The following is a 17,893-nucleotide window of genomic DNA, read 5'->3' as shown; positions in this document are numbered from 1 at the left end:
GCTTACACTCTAAATATCTACATGGGGAACAAATATTTAATAATGGGCTCTTCAATCTAACAGAAAAAGGTATGACACAATTCAATGGCTGGAAGTTGAAGCTAGACAAATTCAGACTGGAAATAAGGTGTAAATTTTGACATAGTAGGTAATTAACCATTGTGACAATTTACAAAATAGTTATGGTGGATTCTCCATTACTAAAAATATTTAAATCAAGATTGGATGTTTTTTCTAGCTATTATTCTGGGGAAGTTCTCTTGCCTGTGTTATATAAGAGCTCAGACTATGTGACCACAATGGTCCCTTCTGGCTTAGAATTTATCACTATGAAAAAAAAACAGTTTACTTTCTCTCATAAGAACATAAGAATGGCTATACGGGGTCAGACCAATGATTCATCTAGCCCAGTATCCTGTCTTCTGACAGTGGCCACTACCAGATACTTCAGAGGGAATGAACAAGGCACTTATTGAGTAATCTATCCCATCGTCCAGTCCCATCTTCTGGCAGTAAGAGGGTTAGGGATACCCAGAGCATGGGGTTGAGTCCCTAACCATCTTGACTAAAAGCCATTGTTGGACCTATCCTAAATGAATTTACCTAATTCTTCTTTGAACCCAGTTATAATTTTGGCCTTCACAACATCCACCAGCAGCAAGTTCCACAAGTTGATTGCATGTTGTATGAAGAAGTATTTCCTTATATTTATTTTAAAGCTGCTGCCTATTAATTTCATTGGGTGAGCCCTGGTTCTTATGTTACGTGAAGGGATAAAAAACAACACTTTCCTATTCACTTTCTCCACACCATTCATGATTGTATAGACCTTTATGATATCCCCTCTTAAGTCATCTCTCTTCTAAACTGAACAATCCCAGTCTTTTCTCTCTCTCCTTGTGTGAAAGCTATTCCATATCCATAATCATATTTGTTGTCCTTCTCTGTACCTTTTCCATTTCTAATATACATTTTTGAGATGGGGCAACCAGAACATCATGCAGTATTCTGGGCATACTATGGATTTATATAATGTCATTATGACATTTTCCATCTTATTATCTCTCCCTTTCCTAATGGTTCCTAACATTCTGTTAGCTTTTTTGACTGCCACTGCATATTGAGCAGATGTTTACACAGAACTATCCACGATGACTCCAAGATTGGTTTTGTGAAGGTAATAACTAATTTAGACCCCATCATTTTGTATGTATAGTTGGGATTATGGGCCATTTTGTTTCTTTGTGCAACAGGAATCACAATCTTTCACTATTTGAAACACTATTTTTTCTACTAAATTCCAATACTTAATACTGAGGTATTATCTAAGGACTAGTAGAGCATTAGTTATAATTTATCCAAGCTATTTTAGTGAAGACTACACTTACTTGAGGCCCATTCACAGGAGCTATAAATCTTCTGTACAGAGCAAATCCCATATCTGTTCCAACTAAAAAAACACAATCATCGTAAGATTGTTCATTCAAATTGACAAGACATTTCAGAAACAAATCCAAATAATGGGTAAGTAAGTAACAACATGGTATGTCTTCTAGTGGCATCTACAAAGCTAACTACAAAGAGATCATCTCACCCACAACTGAAGCAGTCTCTTTTGGAGTAAAATGCAGCAACTAGTAAAATAAGAATCTGGCCAAATTCTACTCTCAGCCACAGGATTCCAACTCCTATTGACTTCAGTATCACCCTTCTAACGGAGCAAAATTTAGCTAGAGTTTTATCAAGCACCATACGTAGCTTGTGGCACTACACAGGTAATTAGTAGTATTTAAAAACACAAAGAAACACTAAATAGTTTAAGGCTCAGATCAGTTTACATTATAATTTAACCTAACCCCAATTTACATTTACTTTGTGGTTCTAGAAAACTGAATAATATGCAACTGATACCTCCCTGACTATTAGTCTTTTGGACTCCAAATGGGCATTCATTTTTGTACAGTTTAATACTGTGTGTCTTGTATAGTTTTTATTATCACATATACACTAGGTAGGATTAAAATTACCTATAATCCCGATGAGGAGCAATCTGAAGACTCCAAACAAAGGAATCATTTCTCTGAAGTTCTTGGAGAGAAAAAAAGAAACAAGCTATATAATTATACACATGGACTTTTACATGCATACACATATATACATACATACATACATACATACACACACACACACACACCACAGTCCACTTAGGTATATTAATATACACTAAGTAACATCCCACATTTCTATAGCCCCTTTCAAACAATCACAAAGCATTTGACTAAGGAGAGTCAGTATCATTCTCCCCATTTTACAGATGAGGAAACTGAGGCACAGAAAGGGAAAGTGGCATGCCCAAACTCCAACAACAAGCAGCTTAATCCACTAGACCACTGCTATTATCACATCTTTCACATTCCTCCTTATTTTATAATGAAAACATATAACCTTTTGTATGCCTTTTGGTGATAAAAATTACTAAAAAAGAAGATGCAATCTGTGTGCTGTCAGCCCTTTGAGAATGATTATCCAGCAAAACAATGTTTTTGTCTTACACAAAGGATACCAATTTTCTTTAGCGCCTCTCATGCCTTTGGTGGTGGAGACTCAATGCTATTTGCTGAACCAGGCCCCATCCTTGTTTACTTGAAAACTCTAGTGATATGAAGTCTTTAATGTGTCATTTATAATTCATACTGCCTCTGATCACACAGAAAGGAAAGGTCTGACTGCTGACTGAACTACTTAAGAGAAGATTTGCTGAAGAACTGATGTTTCCATGAACTAATGTTTAGCAATGTTTAGAATTAAAAGAGTAGGACCCACCTTTGGTGACTGATTAAATTAAATCATTTTTTAAAAAGCCACCCAGTGTACAGTCAGCCTCTCTGACACTAGAGATCACTGAAGCCAAGACCTTAATTAGCAAACAAAAATATGTTTAGTTGCAGTTAAGATTATGTAGCATGACACTTCATCTGAAATCTTAAAAGAAAGAAAGTAACAAGTTACTGGGAGAGACCTAAACACTCCTTTCCACCTTTGTTTTCCCTAAAACTTTAGTGATAATGCTCACCAATACTCCATACGGTTTTCACTTCCATCGCCCACAGACACCAAAAATCAGTATGTACCCCAGCTTCATAAAACTTGCATTCCAATGCAAAACCTTAACAGTGATCTCATGTGCTTTTACATCATTTATACTGAAAGACCAGAACATCTGATTGTCACACATTCCAAGCATTTGGGAAGTTATTCTGGCTAAACAATGCTGACGTCACCAAGATTTTACGTTAGACTGCAAGTTTGATTAAGCTGGGGTTTGTATTGCTTTTTGGTATGTGTGGGAGATAGACATAAAAGATTCACAAAATAAAGGTTTAAAGTTCCTGTTAAGCTGAACTACTGCATCCAAAATGAGATCAGTACAATGAGACATTTACATGAATATATAGCCAATTTTTAAAGGGATATACAAACCCTCATGCTTCAGGGCATCAGTCAAGTTCTAACTGAAGCCCTAGAGTTTAGAGGGGTTTTTTGGTTTTGTTTTCTTTGCAGCTTATTCCATAATTGTGGGGTTTCCTATACTTCTAAAGCATCCGATTTTGGCCACTAGCTGAGACAGAATACTGCACTACATGGTATCACAAATGGCAGTTTCTATAGTGCAATGTCACTTTGGCTGAAAATGATGTCAACTGCTATATTCACTTTTTCCTCTTAATAGCACAAAAAGCATCTATAAAGCTTTGATTTCTCAAGGACAGACATGGTTTGTTCAGCATATATGTATGTGGGAGTTACATTTTCCTTAATTATTCCTCTTTGCCGAAAAAAATTGAACATCTTATTTACACAAATAAGATTTACCCAAAAGTGAACAAGGATCCACAAAGAATCTGGTTTTTTTTTCTGTGCATTTCTAATTGTTTCCTTACCACTAAAACATTCATAAAATATCCTCCAATGAGAGCATAGACTCCTCCTGAAGCCCCTACGAGAGCCTGGAGGGGATCACAGACTGAGCTAGCCAAGGAACCTGAAAAGACAGAAATGTCCTTAGAACTAGAGTCCTGATGGCAACTTTAAGAAGACATTTTCTGTAAACACCTGAGAGGAGTAGAGTGGAACATAGGGTTGTTTTCTAGTATGTTATTATGGTAAAAGGTTGGAGTCCAAACATTCTCTGCATCAAGAGAACTCGTTATGTTACACAATCCAGTATACTAACAACTTTGATTGCCCTGTTCAGGAAAGGGGATGTGGCAATAATATACATTGATTTTCTGATACAGACAGTTCTTCATTTAAGCTTACCCATTTCCCATTACACACTGACCTCCAATCACTCCTGCGAGATACACCAGACTAACCCGATGCCCTTTATGAACCATTTCTAAGGGGATCCCCAAAATAAGTTGCAGAAAGAGATTTCCTAAAATGTGTTGAATGCTGCAAGGAAAAACATGTTGATATTTAAATATCAAAACTGTAATTAACACTTAAAGTTTTCTCAAACTATAGCGAATACATAATAAAATGGCATGCTAGCATCCTGGGGGCTTTATTTCTACAGCCAAAATAACTTTTTTAAAAGTCAGTAAGACAAAATAAAAGCTGTTATAATTATATACTCAAATAACTGAAAATAAGTAAGCCTTACTTTTTAGGGGGTGGAGTCTGGGCTATGCATTTGGATCAGGAAGGCCAGAGTCTGCATATAAGTCAGAGTAAGGCACTCTGGTGGAAGGGCAGAACTGGACCACAGGTTATGAAGAACAGGTCTCAAAAAAAAAAAAGTAAAACATGGCCATAATGGGTCAGATCCATGGTCCATCTAGCCCAGTATCCTTATGACAGGCCAGTGCCAGATGCACCAGAGGAAATGAACAGAACAGAGCAATTATTGAGTGATCCATCCCCCGTCATGCAGTCCCAGCTTCTGGCAGTCAGAGGTCTAGGGACACCCAAAGAACGGGGTTGCAGCCTTGACCCTCTTGGCTAATAATCATTGATGGACCTGTCCTCCATGAACTTATCTAATTCTTTTTTTAACCCAGTTGTACCTTTGGACCCTAGCAATGAATTCCACAGATTGATTGGCACATTGTGTGAAGAAGTACTTTCTTATGTTTGTTCTAAAGCTGCTGCCTATTAATTGTACAGGGAGACCCCTAGTTCTTGTGTTAGTGAAGGAGTAAGTAACACTTCCTTATTCACTTTCTCCACACTACTCATGATGTTTTAGACATCTATCTTGTCCCCCCTTAGACATCTCTGTTCAAAGCCGAACAGCTCCAGTCTGTTTAATCTTTCCTCATATGGAAGCTGTTCCTTGCCTTTAATCATTTTTGTTGCTCTTCTTTGTATCTTTTCAGGTAGGATTAAAACTATACTACTGCCATGATATCTATACTACCTTGTACTGATCTCGCAAACTAAACACAGATGGATTAGGCCAGATTTTGGAATGGAGAGTGACACCTCACTGCTGCAGGAAGCGGTGCTGGCAGTTCACTAGGTGGCACTCTTGTCATTACTGACCCTGTCATGGGGAGCTTCCCTTGAACATGGCCACCTTTGTGGCCCTGCAGGTTCATTGCCTCCAGCACCAACTCAGGTTATTTCAACTAATTACTTAGACTGGGTTATTTCAAAACCAATATCACCTTTGTGGGAGTCCGATTTATTAACTTTTCTACAGCATTTAACTCACTTCTGAGTTGAAGTTCACATCTACTGTAGGTCCATGTAAGAGTCCCTATAGACTTTTTGCTCCTGTTCAGGAGGTCCCAGCCCTCCTCCCAGAGCTGGGCGATATTTCCATCAGTTTCTCTCCTTGAAACAGCAGCCTTCCATTCTCCTCTTTTGCACTGGGTTATCATTTAGGACAGCTGTAGGGCCTTATCAACTTTCAGCTGGCCCCTTTCCCTAACTAGTCCTCAGGCTCAGAGGGTACAACAGGCAGTGCTCTCCTGCTGTTGTCTGCCCTGTTATCAGGGAAGAGGCAGCATACTAGTCCCCTTCTTCCACCTCATACCCGGTTGGTTGGGTGAGAGGGGAGCCTTGCCCTGGCCACTCTGCAAGGCTCCTGATCCAAGGCCCTTAAAAAAAAAACGTAATAAAATTTCTCCCAAACATTATTTATTCTTGGGACTGCTTCCTTGCCACAAATACCTCTTATTTCTTAGCCTATATCAAAACCTCACAAAATATTGGAAGGGCCATGCCATGTGACTGGGGTTGGCTCACAACTAGGCATCACTACCTTTAAGGGGACAGCCTATCATGATGCAGATCCTACTGCCCCAGAAACATCATCCTGCAGACAAGTCTTAAGACTAGGATCCTGACCACATCATCTTTATAAATCTTACAAGGTAAAATCTTTCATTTTCCTAAATGAATACATGAATTTTTAAAGCAGATTGAGATTTTCAGAGGAACCTAATGGAGTGGCACCTAACTCCCTTTGGCTTCTCTGAAAAACCTGTTTAGAACATAAGAATGGCCAGACTGGGTCAGACCAAAGGTCCATCTAGCCTGTATCCTATCTTCCAACAGTGGCCAATGCCAGGTACTTCAGAGGGAATGAACAGAACAGGGAATCATCAAGTGATCCATCCCCTGTCACCCATTCCCAGCTTCTGGCAAACAGAGGCTAGGGACACTATCCCTGCCCATCCTGGTTAATAGTCACTGATGGACCTATCCTCCAAGAACTTATCTCGTTCTTGTTTGACCTTGTTATAGTCTTAGCCTTCACAACATCCTCTGGCAAAGAGTTCCACAGGTTGACTGTTTGTAGAGTCCATTGTTACATTGCTTACCCAGCATGCACTAGCATATAAGAAATGAATCTCCAAGCTTCATCCCTCTTGTCAGGCCTATAAATAAAGGGACTGTTCCAGACACCTGTATCCAGCGTGATCCACTGTTTCTGGGGCTTCCAAACAGCATAATAAATGAATACAGCCATCTGGAAACAATGAGAGACTTTAACAACATCTACAATCATTTGGAATTATGAAATATAAACAATTTTCCTCCAATAATCCCCAAATCCTTGATATATAATTGTCTCATGGCAGATTTCAAACCTTCTATATACAGAAATGCATAATTTCACTAACATACAACTGTGTGTGTAATGGTCAGAACACACTGGAAACAACAAGGGTAGAGATGCAAAAACCAAGCACTCAAATTAAGAAATACCAGATTTAAAGGGGTTCTTGCCACTGTGCACGTTCTTTAATCCCATTGACTTCAATAGATTTTAAGGATATGCCTGAGTATTCCGCTGAATCAGGATCTGAATGACAGAGCAGTACAGTACTGTAGAACAAGAAGTTTGTGTTAATGTAACTAGAAAGTGAAACCTAATCAAAATGCACAAAGGGGCAGAGTTAAGGTTACATAGGCAATCTCAGTCCTAGCATTTCCTAATGTTCAAGTGCCTGGTTTTCCAACTCAAACATTCTTTTCGCACAGGAAACAACATACAAACACTGGACTTTGAAAAAAGAAAATTGAAAAAATGAAGAAATTCCATCATGCATTTGCTAGACCACAGAAGAACAAGAAGTCAGGATTCCTGGTTCTTTTGCAGGCACTGGGTATGCAGGACTTCATAACCAAAAACAACTTGGCCTATACTTTCAGTGAGACAGTTGGATTACGTGGCTGAAACTGGAGCCTGCCACAGAGATCTCTATTTTATCAGCATTTCTGCCAGAAGTGAGCTTGTGAAATGTCTAAGGTCCTTAGTTACTTCACATATACTATGGGGGAATAATACTTGCTAGGGATATGAAGTCTTGCTGGATAAAGATTGAGAAGTGGACAATTAATAACCAATCAGCGGAAGAGGCAAGACTAAAACTCCTGGGCTCATAGCCTGGTCGCACCTTCCCTCGGTCAAAGATATTTTGACTGGGGAGGACAGCGAGGTCATCAAAATTGGGAACATAAGAATGGCCATACTGGGTCAGACCAACGGTCCATCTAACCCAGTATCTTGTCCTCCAAAAATAGCCAATGCCAGGTGCCCCAGGGGGAATGAACAGAGCAGGTAATCACCAAGTGATCCATTCCCTGTCGCCCATTTCCAGCTTCTGGCAAACAGAGGCTAGGAACACCATCCCTGTCCATCTTGGCTAGTAGCTATTGATGGACCTATCCTCCATGAACTTCTCTAGTCCTTTTTTGAAACCTGTTATACTCTTGGCCTTCACAACATCCTCTGGCAAGGAGTTCAACAGGCTGACTGTGCGTTGCGTGAAAAAATACTTCCTTTTGTTTATTTTAAACCTGCTGCCTATTAATATCATTTGGTGACCCGTAGTTCTTGTGTTATGAGAAGGAGTAAATAACACTTCCTTATTTACTTTCTCCACACCAGTCATGATTTTATAGAGCTCCATCATATCCCCCCTTAGTCATCTCTTTTCCAAGGTGAAAAGTCCCAGTCTTGTTAATCTCTCCTCATATGGCAGCCGTTCCATACTCCTAATCATTTTTGTTGCCCTTTTCTGAACCTTTTCCAATTCCAATATATCTTTTTTGAGACGGGGCAATCACATCTGCACACAATATTCAAGAAGTGGGTGTACCATGGATTTATATAGAGGCAATATGATATTTTCTGTCTTATTATCTATCCCGTTCTTAATGATTCCCAACATTCTGTTCACTTTTTTGACTGCTGTTGCACATTGAGTGGATGTTTTCAGAGAACTATCCACAATGACTCCAAGATCTCTTTCTTGAGTGGTGACAGCCAATTTAGACCCCATCATTTTATATGTATAGTTGGGATTATATTTTCCAATGTGCATTATTTTGCATTTATCAACACTGAATTTCATCTACCATTTTGTTGCCTAGTCACCCACTTTGAGAGATCCTTTTGTAGCTCTTCACAGTCTGCCTGGGACTTAACTATCTTGAGCAATTTTGTATCATCTGCAAATTTTGCCAGCTCACTGTTTACCCCTTTTTCCAGATCATTTATAAATATATTCAATAGGACTGGGCCCAATACAGACCCCTGGGTGACACCACTATTTACGTCTCTCCAATCTGAAAACTGACCATTTATTTCTGCCCTTTGTTTCCTATCTTTTAACCAGTTACCAATCCATGAGAGGACCTTCCCTCTTATCCCATGATAGCTTACTTTGCTTAAGAGCCTTTGGTGAGGGACCTTGTCAAAGGCTTTCTGAAAATCTAAGTACACTATATCCACTGGATACCCCTTGTCCACATGCTTGTTGACCCATTCAAAGAATTCTAGTAGAGCACATGCAGTTCGGTTTCGGATTTTAGGAAACTTAATCACCAAGTGCAGAACAAGTTCTCCTGCGCATGTGCCAGTAGCAACTTTAAGAGGCTCTTAAACTGGCCAAATGAGTGTGGATTTTCATAGGTTTAGGACACCTCTGAACTGTCCCCTGCTAAGTTTCAAGTCAGAAGAAAATATATGCAAAATAAATAGTTTATTTCTCCACTAAGCTCATTCTCGGAAAAGGCTGATGTGGAACCATTTTTGCTCAAATATTTTAAAAAATTCAACATGAAACAGAAACCAGAGATGGAAGATTTCAGCCTGCACTGTTAAGATTTGCCAGACTTACAAGGAACTGAAAATAGGGTGTTATAGTGGTCAATATGTATAATATGGGCTTCAAATGTGCAATGAATGAGAAAGAAGTTACTAAATGGAAAATAATCAAAAAGTTAAAAATGCTCAATTCAGTATGTTTTATGATCACATGCAAACTCCAGTGCTGAACAACAGACAAGAAGCCTGTGACTCTAAAGTGAAACAACTGCAATGTGTATAATCTAAATCCCATAGTTTGACTGTTGTTACTGTAAAATAATAGTGTTCAATGCAAGACAAATGCAAACATTTACGTTACCAGGTAAGAACCCTTACCTCAGCTATACTAATGGAAATGATGAAGAGGGGAGGAGGGATACAGTTTGCTCTTTCCAGGTAGGTTCCTCTGGCATTTTCAGGAAGCATCCATTTGGAAATGGACTCATGAATCTTGTCACAGGTAGTACAAACTCTAGAGTTTCTTTCATTGTTTTCCTTCTCTTCCTCCTCACCAGACATATCCATGTTCATCCTCTCCATCTCCATATTTCTTACTCGGAAAAGGCCAAATACTTAGGAATTTCAAAAACCTGTTCCAGCAAACATATAGGTTACTATTTTACACACAATCAGCACAACATTCAGATGACTGGTAAATTTTACAAGAATAATCTCTTGCATTATGATGACAAATTTACACATTATTTTTCATCCAGAAAGCTTCCCCAAAGCACTTTATAAACTTTACCAGCCACTCCACCTCTTGTCTAACAGCACAAAGCAACACTACACAACACTACACTACACTTGCACCAGGACAATTTCCTGGTGCAAGTGCTAGAGGAGCCAACTGGCGGGGGAGCTTTTCTTGACCTGCTGCTCACAAACCGGGAAGAATTAGTAGGGGAAGCAAAAGTGGATGGGAATCTGGGAGGCAGTGACCATGAGTTGGTTGAGTTCAGGATCCTGACACAGGGAAGAAAGGTAAGCAGCAGGATACGGACCCTGGACTTCAGGAAAGCAGACTTCGACTCCCTCAGGGAACAGATGGGTAGGATCCCCTGGGGGACTAACATGAAGGGGAAAGGAGTCCAGGAGAGCTGGCTGTATTTCAAGGAATCCCTGTTGAGGTTACAGGGACAAACCATCCCGATGTGTCAAAAGAATAGTAAATATGGCAGGCGACCAGCTTGGCTTAACGGTGAAATCCTAGCGGATCTTAAGCATAAAAAAGAAGCTTACAAGAAGTGGAAGGTTGGACATATGACCAGGGAAGAATATAAAAATATTGCTCGGGCATGTAGGAATGAAATTAGGAGGGCCAAATTGCACCTGGAGCTGCAGCTAGCGAGAGATGTTAAGAGTAACAAGAAAGGTTTCTTCAGGTATGTTGGCAACAAGAAGAAAGCCAAGGAAAGTGTGGACCCCTTAATGAATGAGGGAAGCAACCTAGTGACGGAGGATGTGGAAAAAGCTAATGTACTCAATGATTTTTTTGCCTCTGTCTTCATGAACAAGGTCAGCTCCCAGACTGCTGTGCTGGGCATCACAACATGGGTAATAGATGGCCAGCCCTCTGTGGAGAAAGAGGTGGTTAGGGACTATTTAGAAAAACTGGACGTGCACAACTCCATGGGGCCGGATGAGTTGCATCCGAGAGTGCTAAAGGAACTGGCTGCTGTGATTGCAGAGCCATTGGCCATTATCTTTGAAAACTTGTGGCGAATGGGGGAAGTCCTGGATGACTGGAAAAAGGCTAATGTAGTGCCAATCTTTAAAAAAGGGAAGGAGGAGGATCCTGGGAACTACAGGCCAGTCAGCCTCACTTCAGTCCCCAGAAAAATCATGGAGCAGGTCCTCAAAGAATCAATCCTGAAGCACTTACACGAGAGGAAAGTGATCAGGAACAGTCAGCATGGATTCACCAAGGGAAGGTCATGCCTGACTAATCTAATCGCCTTCTATGATGAGATTACTGGTTCTGTGGATGAAGGGAAAGCAGTGGATGTATTGTATCTTGACTTTAGCAAAGCTTTTGACACAGTCTCCCACAGTATTCTTGTCAGCAAGTTAAGGAAGTATGGGCTGGATGAATGCACCATAAGGTGGGTAGAAAGTTGGCTAGATTGTCGGGCTCAACGGGTAGTGATCAATGGCTCCATGTCTAGTTGGCAGCCGGTGTCAAGTGGAGTGCCCCAGGGGTCGGTCCTGGGGCCGGTTTTGTTCAATATCTTCATAAATGATCTGGAGGATGGTGTGGATTGCACTCTCAGCAAATTTGCGGATGATACTAAACTGGGAGGAGTGGTAGATACGCTGGAGGGCAGGGATAGGATACAGAGGGACCTAGACAAATTGGAGGATTGGGCCAAAAGAAATCTGATGAGGTTCAATAAGGATAAGTGCAGGGTCCTGCACTTAGGACGGAAGAACCCAATGCACAGCTACAGACTAGGGACCGAATGGCTAGGCAGCAGTTCTGCGGAAAAGGACCTAGGGGTGACAGTGGACGAGAAGCTGGATATGAGCCAGCAGTGTGCCCTTGTTGCCAAGAAGGCCAATGGCATTTTGGGATGTATAAGTAGGGGCACAGCGAGCAGATCGAGGGACGTGATCGTCCCCCTCTATTCGACATTGGTGAGGCCTCATCTGGAGTACTGTGTCCAGTTTTGGGCCCCACACTACAAGAAGGATGTGGATAAATTGGAAAGAGTCCAGCGAAGGGCAACAAAAATGATTAGGGGTCTGGAACACATGACTTATGAGGAGAGGCTGAGGGAACTGGGATTGTTTAGTCTGCAGAAGAGAAGAATGAGGGGGGGATTTGATAGCTGCTTTCAACTACCTGAGAAGTAGTTCCAGAGAGGATGGTTCTAGACTATTCTCAGTGGTGGAAGAGGACAGGACAAGGAGTAATGGTCTCAAGTTGCAGTGGGGGAGGTTCAGGTTGGATATTAGGAAAAAACTTTTTCACTAAGAGGGTGGTGAAACACTGGAATGCGTTGCCTAGGGAGGTGGTGGAATCTCCTTCCTTAGAAGTTTTTAAGGTCAGGCTTGACAAAGCCCTGGCTGGGATGATTTAATTGGGTATGGGTCCTGCTTTTGAGCAGGGGGTTGGACTAGATGATCTCCTGAGGTCCCTTCCAACCCTGATATTCTATGAATTAAGACAGAACTGAAGACTCTTGCTTCCAGGTAACATTACAGGGGAATGTAAGGTAAGCACAATACAACCTAAAATTGACTTTGGCTAGGACTACGGGGCTAAAAATTCCTTTTTTTGGGGGGGGGGGAGCGGGGGGACAACCATCATGAACTCTTTAATGACCCATTCAATGACCTCAAACTATAAGCTAAAGCAGCAGCAATTTGCATCCTCTACACCTCTGGAGGCAGTATCACTGACCCCTTCCATTTGGGATTCATAGGGCAAAATGGAAGCAGCTTTATTTATGGCTTCATAGGATATTGCCTGGAAATGCACTGAATCAAGTCTCCCCCCCTGTAGGCTATACCAGCCAGGTCCAGACCACTGCTGGAGTGGAGACTGTAGTCAGCTAGTGTCATTGAATGAAGGTTGTTGGGGTCTCTGGAGTCCCACAACCTAGGTTCTGCCAGTGTAGGTCTGGCCCTTTCTGTTTTTCAGATATACTATGTAGATTTCTTTTCTCTCAGATAGAAATACCAAGATTGATTAGATGGGTACAGCCACCTTGAAATGTAGTCAATTAAAATACACTAACATACTTTCTGGTGCTACACCCATCCCCCAAGTAACTCTGTCAATTTTGTGGTTTTACAGTCACAAAATATTTCTCTCCAGTTGATGTGTGAAAGACACATGAAGGAGAGATGGGGAACAGTAAAAATGATGGTACAAAAGTGCTGTCAGATGCACAATGTAAATGAACTTTAAAAAGGAAATCTCTCTATAATCTTTTAGACAGCCATTTTAAGTGTTACTTGTAACAACAGTAGGTAAAAAAAAACAAAAAACACAAGTTGAGTGTCCCTTTATTTAGTTGTAATTCAGCGTAACTTGCAGACAGAAGCATTTTTTAATATAATTTATCTCAGACGTGCTTCTCAGCTGTCCCTGATTTTGCAAATATTTTTGTCCTGACCTTGATCGAAAAAGAAACCACTCACAAGAAAATAATGTTCCAGAAATAAATTGCTTATCTTTGGGTTTTTTCTATTATTAAAGACAAACACTAGATCGGGGTGGCCAACCTGAGGCTGAGAAGGAGACAGAATTTACCAATGTACATTGCCAAAGAGCCACAGTAATACATCAGCAGCCCCCCATCAGTCCGTTCCCCCCCCTGCTCCCAGCACCTCCCCCCCTGCACCTCCCGATCAGCTGTTTCATGGTGTGCAGGAGGCTCTGTGGGGGGAGGAGCGAGGGCAGGCTCAGGGGAGGGGGCAGGAAGGGGTGGAGTTGGGGCAGGGCCTGTGGCAGAGCCAGGGGTTGAGCAGTGAGCACCCTCCGCCACATTGGAAAGTTGGTGCCTGTAGCTCCAGCCCCGGAATCTGTGCCTAGACAAGGAGCCGCATATTAACTTCTGAAGAGCCGCATGTAGCTCCAGAGCCACAGGTTGGCCACCCCTGCACTAGATCAAAGCACAACAACAGAAACAACAATTACACGCTCTTTACTAGAAAGTCTCTGACCTAGGCCATGTCTACACTACTAATTTTTGTCGACAAAAATCAGAATCTCATGTTCACACTTGCTCCCTTGGTCAGCAGATCGCATCCACAATGGGGGCACCATCATCGACAGTGTGAGCATTGCACTATAAGTACCTGTCCAGCTGCTAAGTTGGAAAATTATATTAGATATCAGAATGTTCCTTCTTTCTCCTAAGGATATAGCTATGAGAGGCTCAGTCTTACCTCTTTTTTAAAAAAAGAACAAAATGGTGCCCCAACAGCAAAGGAATCCCTAGGCAAAGCTGAAATTTTACTTCAGTAGTAACTCCAAGCATTAATGACAACTACTGGCACTAAAAAAAAGCACCCCACTTATTATAGTATCTAGATGATCCTAAGAGAACTTGCTTCAAAGTACTGTCTTTGATCTAGCTTGCGGGATATGAGTGGTAAACAGACTCTAGGCAGAAGGTATTTTTAAATGTGTTCTCAGACATTGGATAGGTCCAACTACCACTGTGATAAAGCAGCTGTCTGTAGTGTAACGCTAATTTAAGAAAATATGATGTCTTTATGGCCAATTTTTGTTTAAATAAAAAACACTTCTCCACCCACTTCTCAATCTCCTTTAATCAAAAGGAGTGTTAGTTTATCTGGGCTGCATTACTGGTTGTTATGGGTTTCTAGTCTAAGTTTTACATGTTCTTTAAATATTGCCAACAGAATGCCTTTGTGGTACTGGCACTGAACAAAAGCAACTGCAGGACCCTAGACCGCTGACAGTTTTTTAAAAATTCTAGCCATTATAATTACAAACCCACTAACTTCATTGAAGAAGCACTCTGTGGCGGATAGACTAGAAACGCTGTGACATGGCTATTTCAGAGGAATGTTCTTCAGCCTCAAGGCACAGCCCTTAGAGCGGCTCTCTGTGCAAGAGCCGTTTTTACAGGGATACTAAAACCCCCAAATGACCGCACTACACTCGTATCTCCCCAGCCAAAGCAATCTGGTGCTTGGCGCTGAACGTAGGAGGCAGAGAGACTGTCCCCGCAACGGCCTGGGCAGCTTTTCCCCCATGAAGCGTTTCTGGGGAGTTTTAGGTCAAGAAGCTGAACCAAGCAAAGCTACCGAAGCTGAATTCCAGCCCCGCCTGCGAGGCTCAGCGACACTCAAGGGCTCCCTGTGGGGAGCAAGGCGCCAAGTTACCTCATGGCTCACGGACTGGCCCCGACTTCCAGACAGGACCACCACGGAGACCAAAGCGGTGCCGCCCGCCGGCCGGCCGGCGGCCTGGCTCGCCCCCTCCCGGTCACGCCGCCCGGCTGCCCCGGGACCTGGCTCGGCTCCGGCCTACCTGGCGACTCCGAGTTCGGCTCTGCCGCCTCAAGTCTCTGCGCCGGCCGCTCCTACTTCTGCAGAGCAGGATCAGCCCCCGGAGCCGCTCCCCGGCCCGCCCCGGCGGCAGCTCCAGGAGGAGCCTCCCTCAGCCACATTCTCGGGGCGGGCAACCGCCGACACGCCCTCGCAGTGACACGGCCCGGCCGCACGCCCGTCTCTCCAAACTGCATCCTCCGACCCCTCAGCCCAGGGCTGGATCAGTGCCGGGGCTTCAGGGGCTGCAGCCCAAGGCCTTGGGCTGGAGGGACCCGCAGGCCGCATTCGGCCCGCGGCAAGTGTCCGGCTGCGAGCCGCACACCGGTCCCCGAGCCTCAGCTCCCGCCCGGCTGGAGCCGCGAGCGCCTGGTCGCCAGCGTGCCCCTGCAGCTCCCAGGCGAGGGGTGTTCAGGGAATCTCTGCACACTGCCCCCAGCGCCGGCTCCGCAGCTCCCATTGGCCGGGTGCTGCAGCCAATGGGAGCTGCGGGGGCGGGGCCTGCTGGCACGGGCAGCGCGCACCATGCAGACTGCCCTAGCTCCTCTGTCTAGGGGCTGGAGGTGGCGGCCACCTGGGGAAGCAGCACAGGAACCAGGGCAGGCAGCGATCCTGCCTTAGCCCTGCTGCACCGCTGACCAGCAGCCGCCCAAGGTACGCGCCTCTCGGGCGAAGCCTGCAGCCCACACCCCCTCCTCCCCACTCTCCAACCCCCTACCCCAGCCCTGAGCACCCTCCTGCACCCAAACTCCCACCCAGAGCCTGAACCTCCTGCTCACCCCAACCCCCTGTCCCAGCCCTGGCCCCACCCCAGAACCCACCCCCACCGCTAGTGCTACACCCCGCTGCCCTGTATCCCAGTCCCCTGCTTGAGCCCACCCCCCAACTCCAAACCCCTGGGGGCCCCACAAAATCTAATAGGCCCCAGCCCACAGGAGAGTTGATCCAGCCCTGCCTTGGCCACAGAGCACCAAGAGAGCGGTAGCACTAATTCAAAATTGGGTTGCCAGCTACGTTTTCCCAGTATCATCCCTTTTTTTGAGGTAGCTGTTCTGGGAAATCCAGAGGGGTGCTCAGTACACACTGTTGGCTGTCCAGTTTTATTGGTGCAGGATCATTGCAGAGGTCCTGATTTTTTTGTGCCTCAGAGGTGGCAACTTTAATCCCAAATCTCACCACATCCCTATCTTCCCTGAGCATAGTCCCCCATGAAACTTCTTCAACCCCTCCCCCCATCCCCGCTGAACCATCAATCCCTGCCAGGTCCTTTCATCACCAATCCCTCTATTCCAATAACCCCTTTTCCCCTACCACGGGTACCCACACCCTTATCCTCAATTTCCCCAGGCCCTCCCCATCCCAAACCTCCCATTAACAATTCTCCCCACACTCCAATCCCCCCGCAAATCCCTATCCCAACCCCTTCCCAGGCCCACTTATCTCTCCTGCTCCGCCCATCTCCACCCACCAGGTCCCCAATCCCCCTGGCACCCCCACACCCTAATCTGCCAAGACCCACCGCCCATTCCCACCAGGAACTCCCATTCCCTAAACCCTTGCATCACATCCTGCTTCCCCTATCAGCCTGGGAATCCCAAATCCCTCACACCTTCCAGGCATCCTTATTCCCCCACCCTTATCTCTCCATCTCCAAACCCCATAGTCAATGCCTCTGAGGATGAGGACCACATTCCCTTCTAGGAGGAGAAATCCCAGGGTCCCCACATTAGCCCTTCTACCCCATCTGTATTGCAAAGGAGATGTAGTGTTCTCCAGTCTCCCTCTCTGATCAGCCACTGTAGGGTCTGTGCTGGGGCCCCACTAGGGTTCGCTGTTTCAAAGGCAAGGGTGGTGTGAGGCCAGAAGCAGAAGTTGCTGTGACAGGCTGTGCCCTAAGCAGGTGGCTCCACAATTAGAGAAAAGTCAGAGGAGCAGGTAGCACCCATGCCACCAATGGGAGGTGCTGAGGGGGCCCCGGTCTCATGGGAGAGATGTGCTGTGTTTGCCACAGCAGCTCTCAGTACATCACTCGAATTGTTGTTAGGATCACCATACGTCTCATTTTGGCTGGGACAGTCCCCTTTTTAATCTCTGTCCCTGTTGTCCCAACTTTTTTTTTGCAAAAATGGGCATTTGTCATCAGTTGGCAAGAGCAAACAGGACAAATGGGGTGCAGTGTGAAGGAACGTATGTGGGGGCGAGTGGAGATGCCAGCCCCATGGAGGCAGGGCTGGGGGACAGAGACAGCATTCC

General features: G+C 44.1%; 1 protein-coding gene across 7 annotated transcripts in view; it reads right to left on the bottom strand.

The window, feature by feature from the left end:
- The window catches only part of LOC311510170 (rhomboid-related protein 2-like), a 36,438-nt gene extending 20,388 nt beyond the window's left edge, over positions 1-16,050 (bottom strand). For 2 of the 7 annotated variants that reach the window (XM_084609646.1, XM_084609645.1), the window contains exons 1-7: positions 15,624-16,048; positions 9,947-10,200; positions 6,834-6,982; positions 4,343-4,455; positions 3,942-4,042; positions 2,028-2,088; positions 1,389-1,450 (exon numbers count right to left, since the gene is read on the bottom strand). In XM_084609646.1, the coding sequence (XP_084465772.1) occupies positions 1,389-1,450; positions 2,028-2,088; positions 3,942-4,042; positions 4,343-4,455; positions 6,834-6,982; positions 9,947-10,156 (696 nt within the window). In that variant the 5' untranslated portion in view covers positions 10,157-10,200; positions 15,624-16,048. The other 5 variants (XM_084609648.1, XM_084609647.1, XM_084609643.1 and 2 more) reach the window with 4 other exon arrangements.
- Positions 16,051-17,893: the final 1,843 nt, after the last annotated feature.

The sequence above is a fragment of the Lepidochelys olivacea genome (genome assembly GCF_965140295.1).
Source record: "Lepidochelys olivacea isolate rLepOli2 genome assembly, chromosome: 19".
In the NCBI taxonomy this organism is placed as follows: Eukaryota; Metazoa; Chordata; order Testudines; family Cheloniidae; genus Lepidochelys; species Lepidochelys olivacea.
This window is presented reverse-complemented; position numbering and strand designations above follow the sequence as displayed.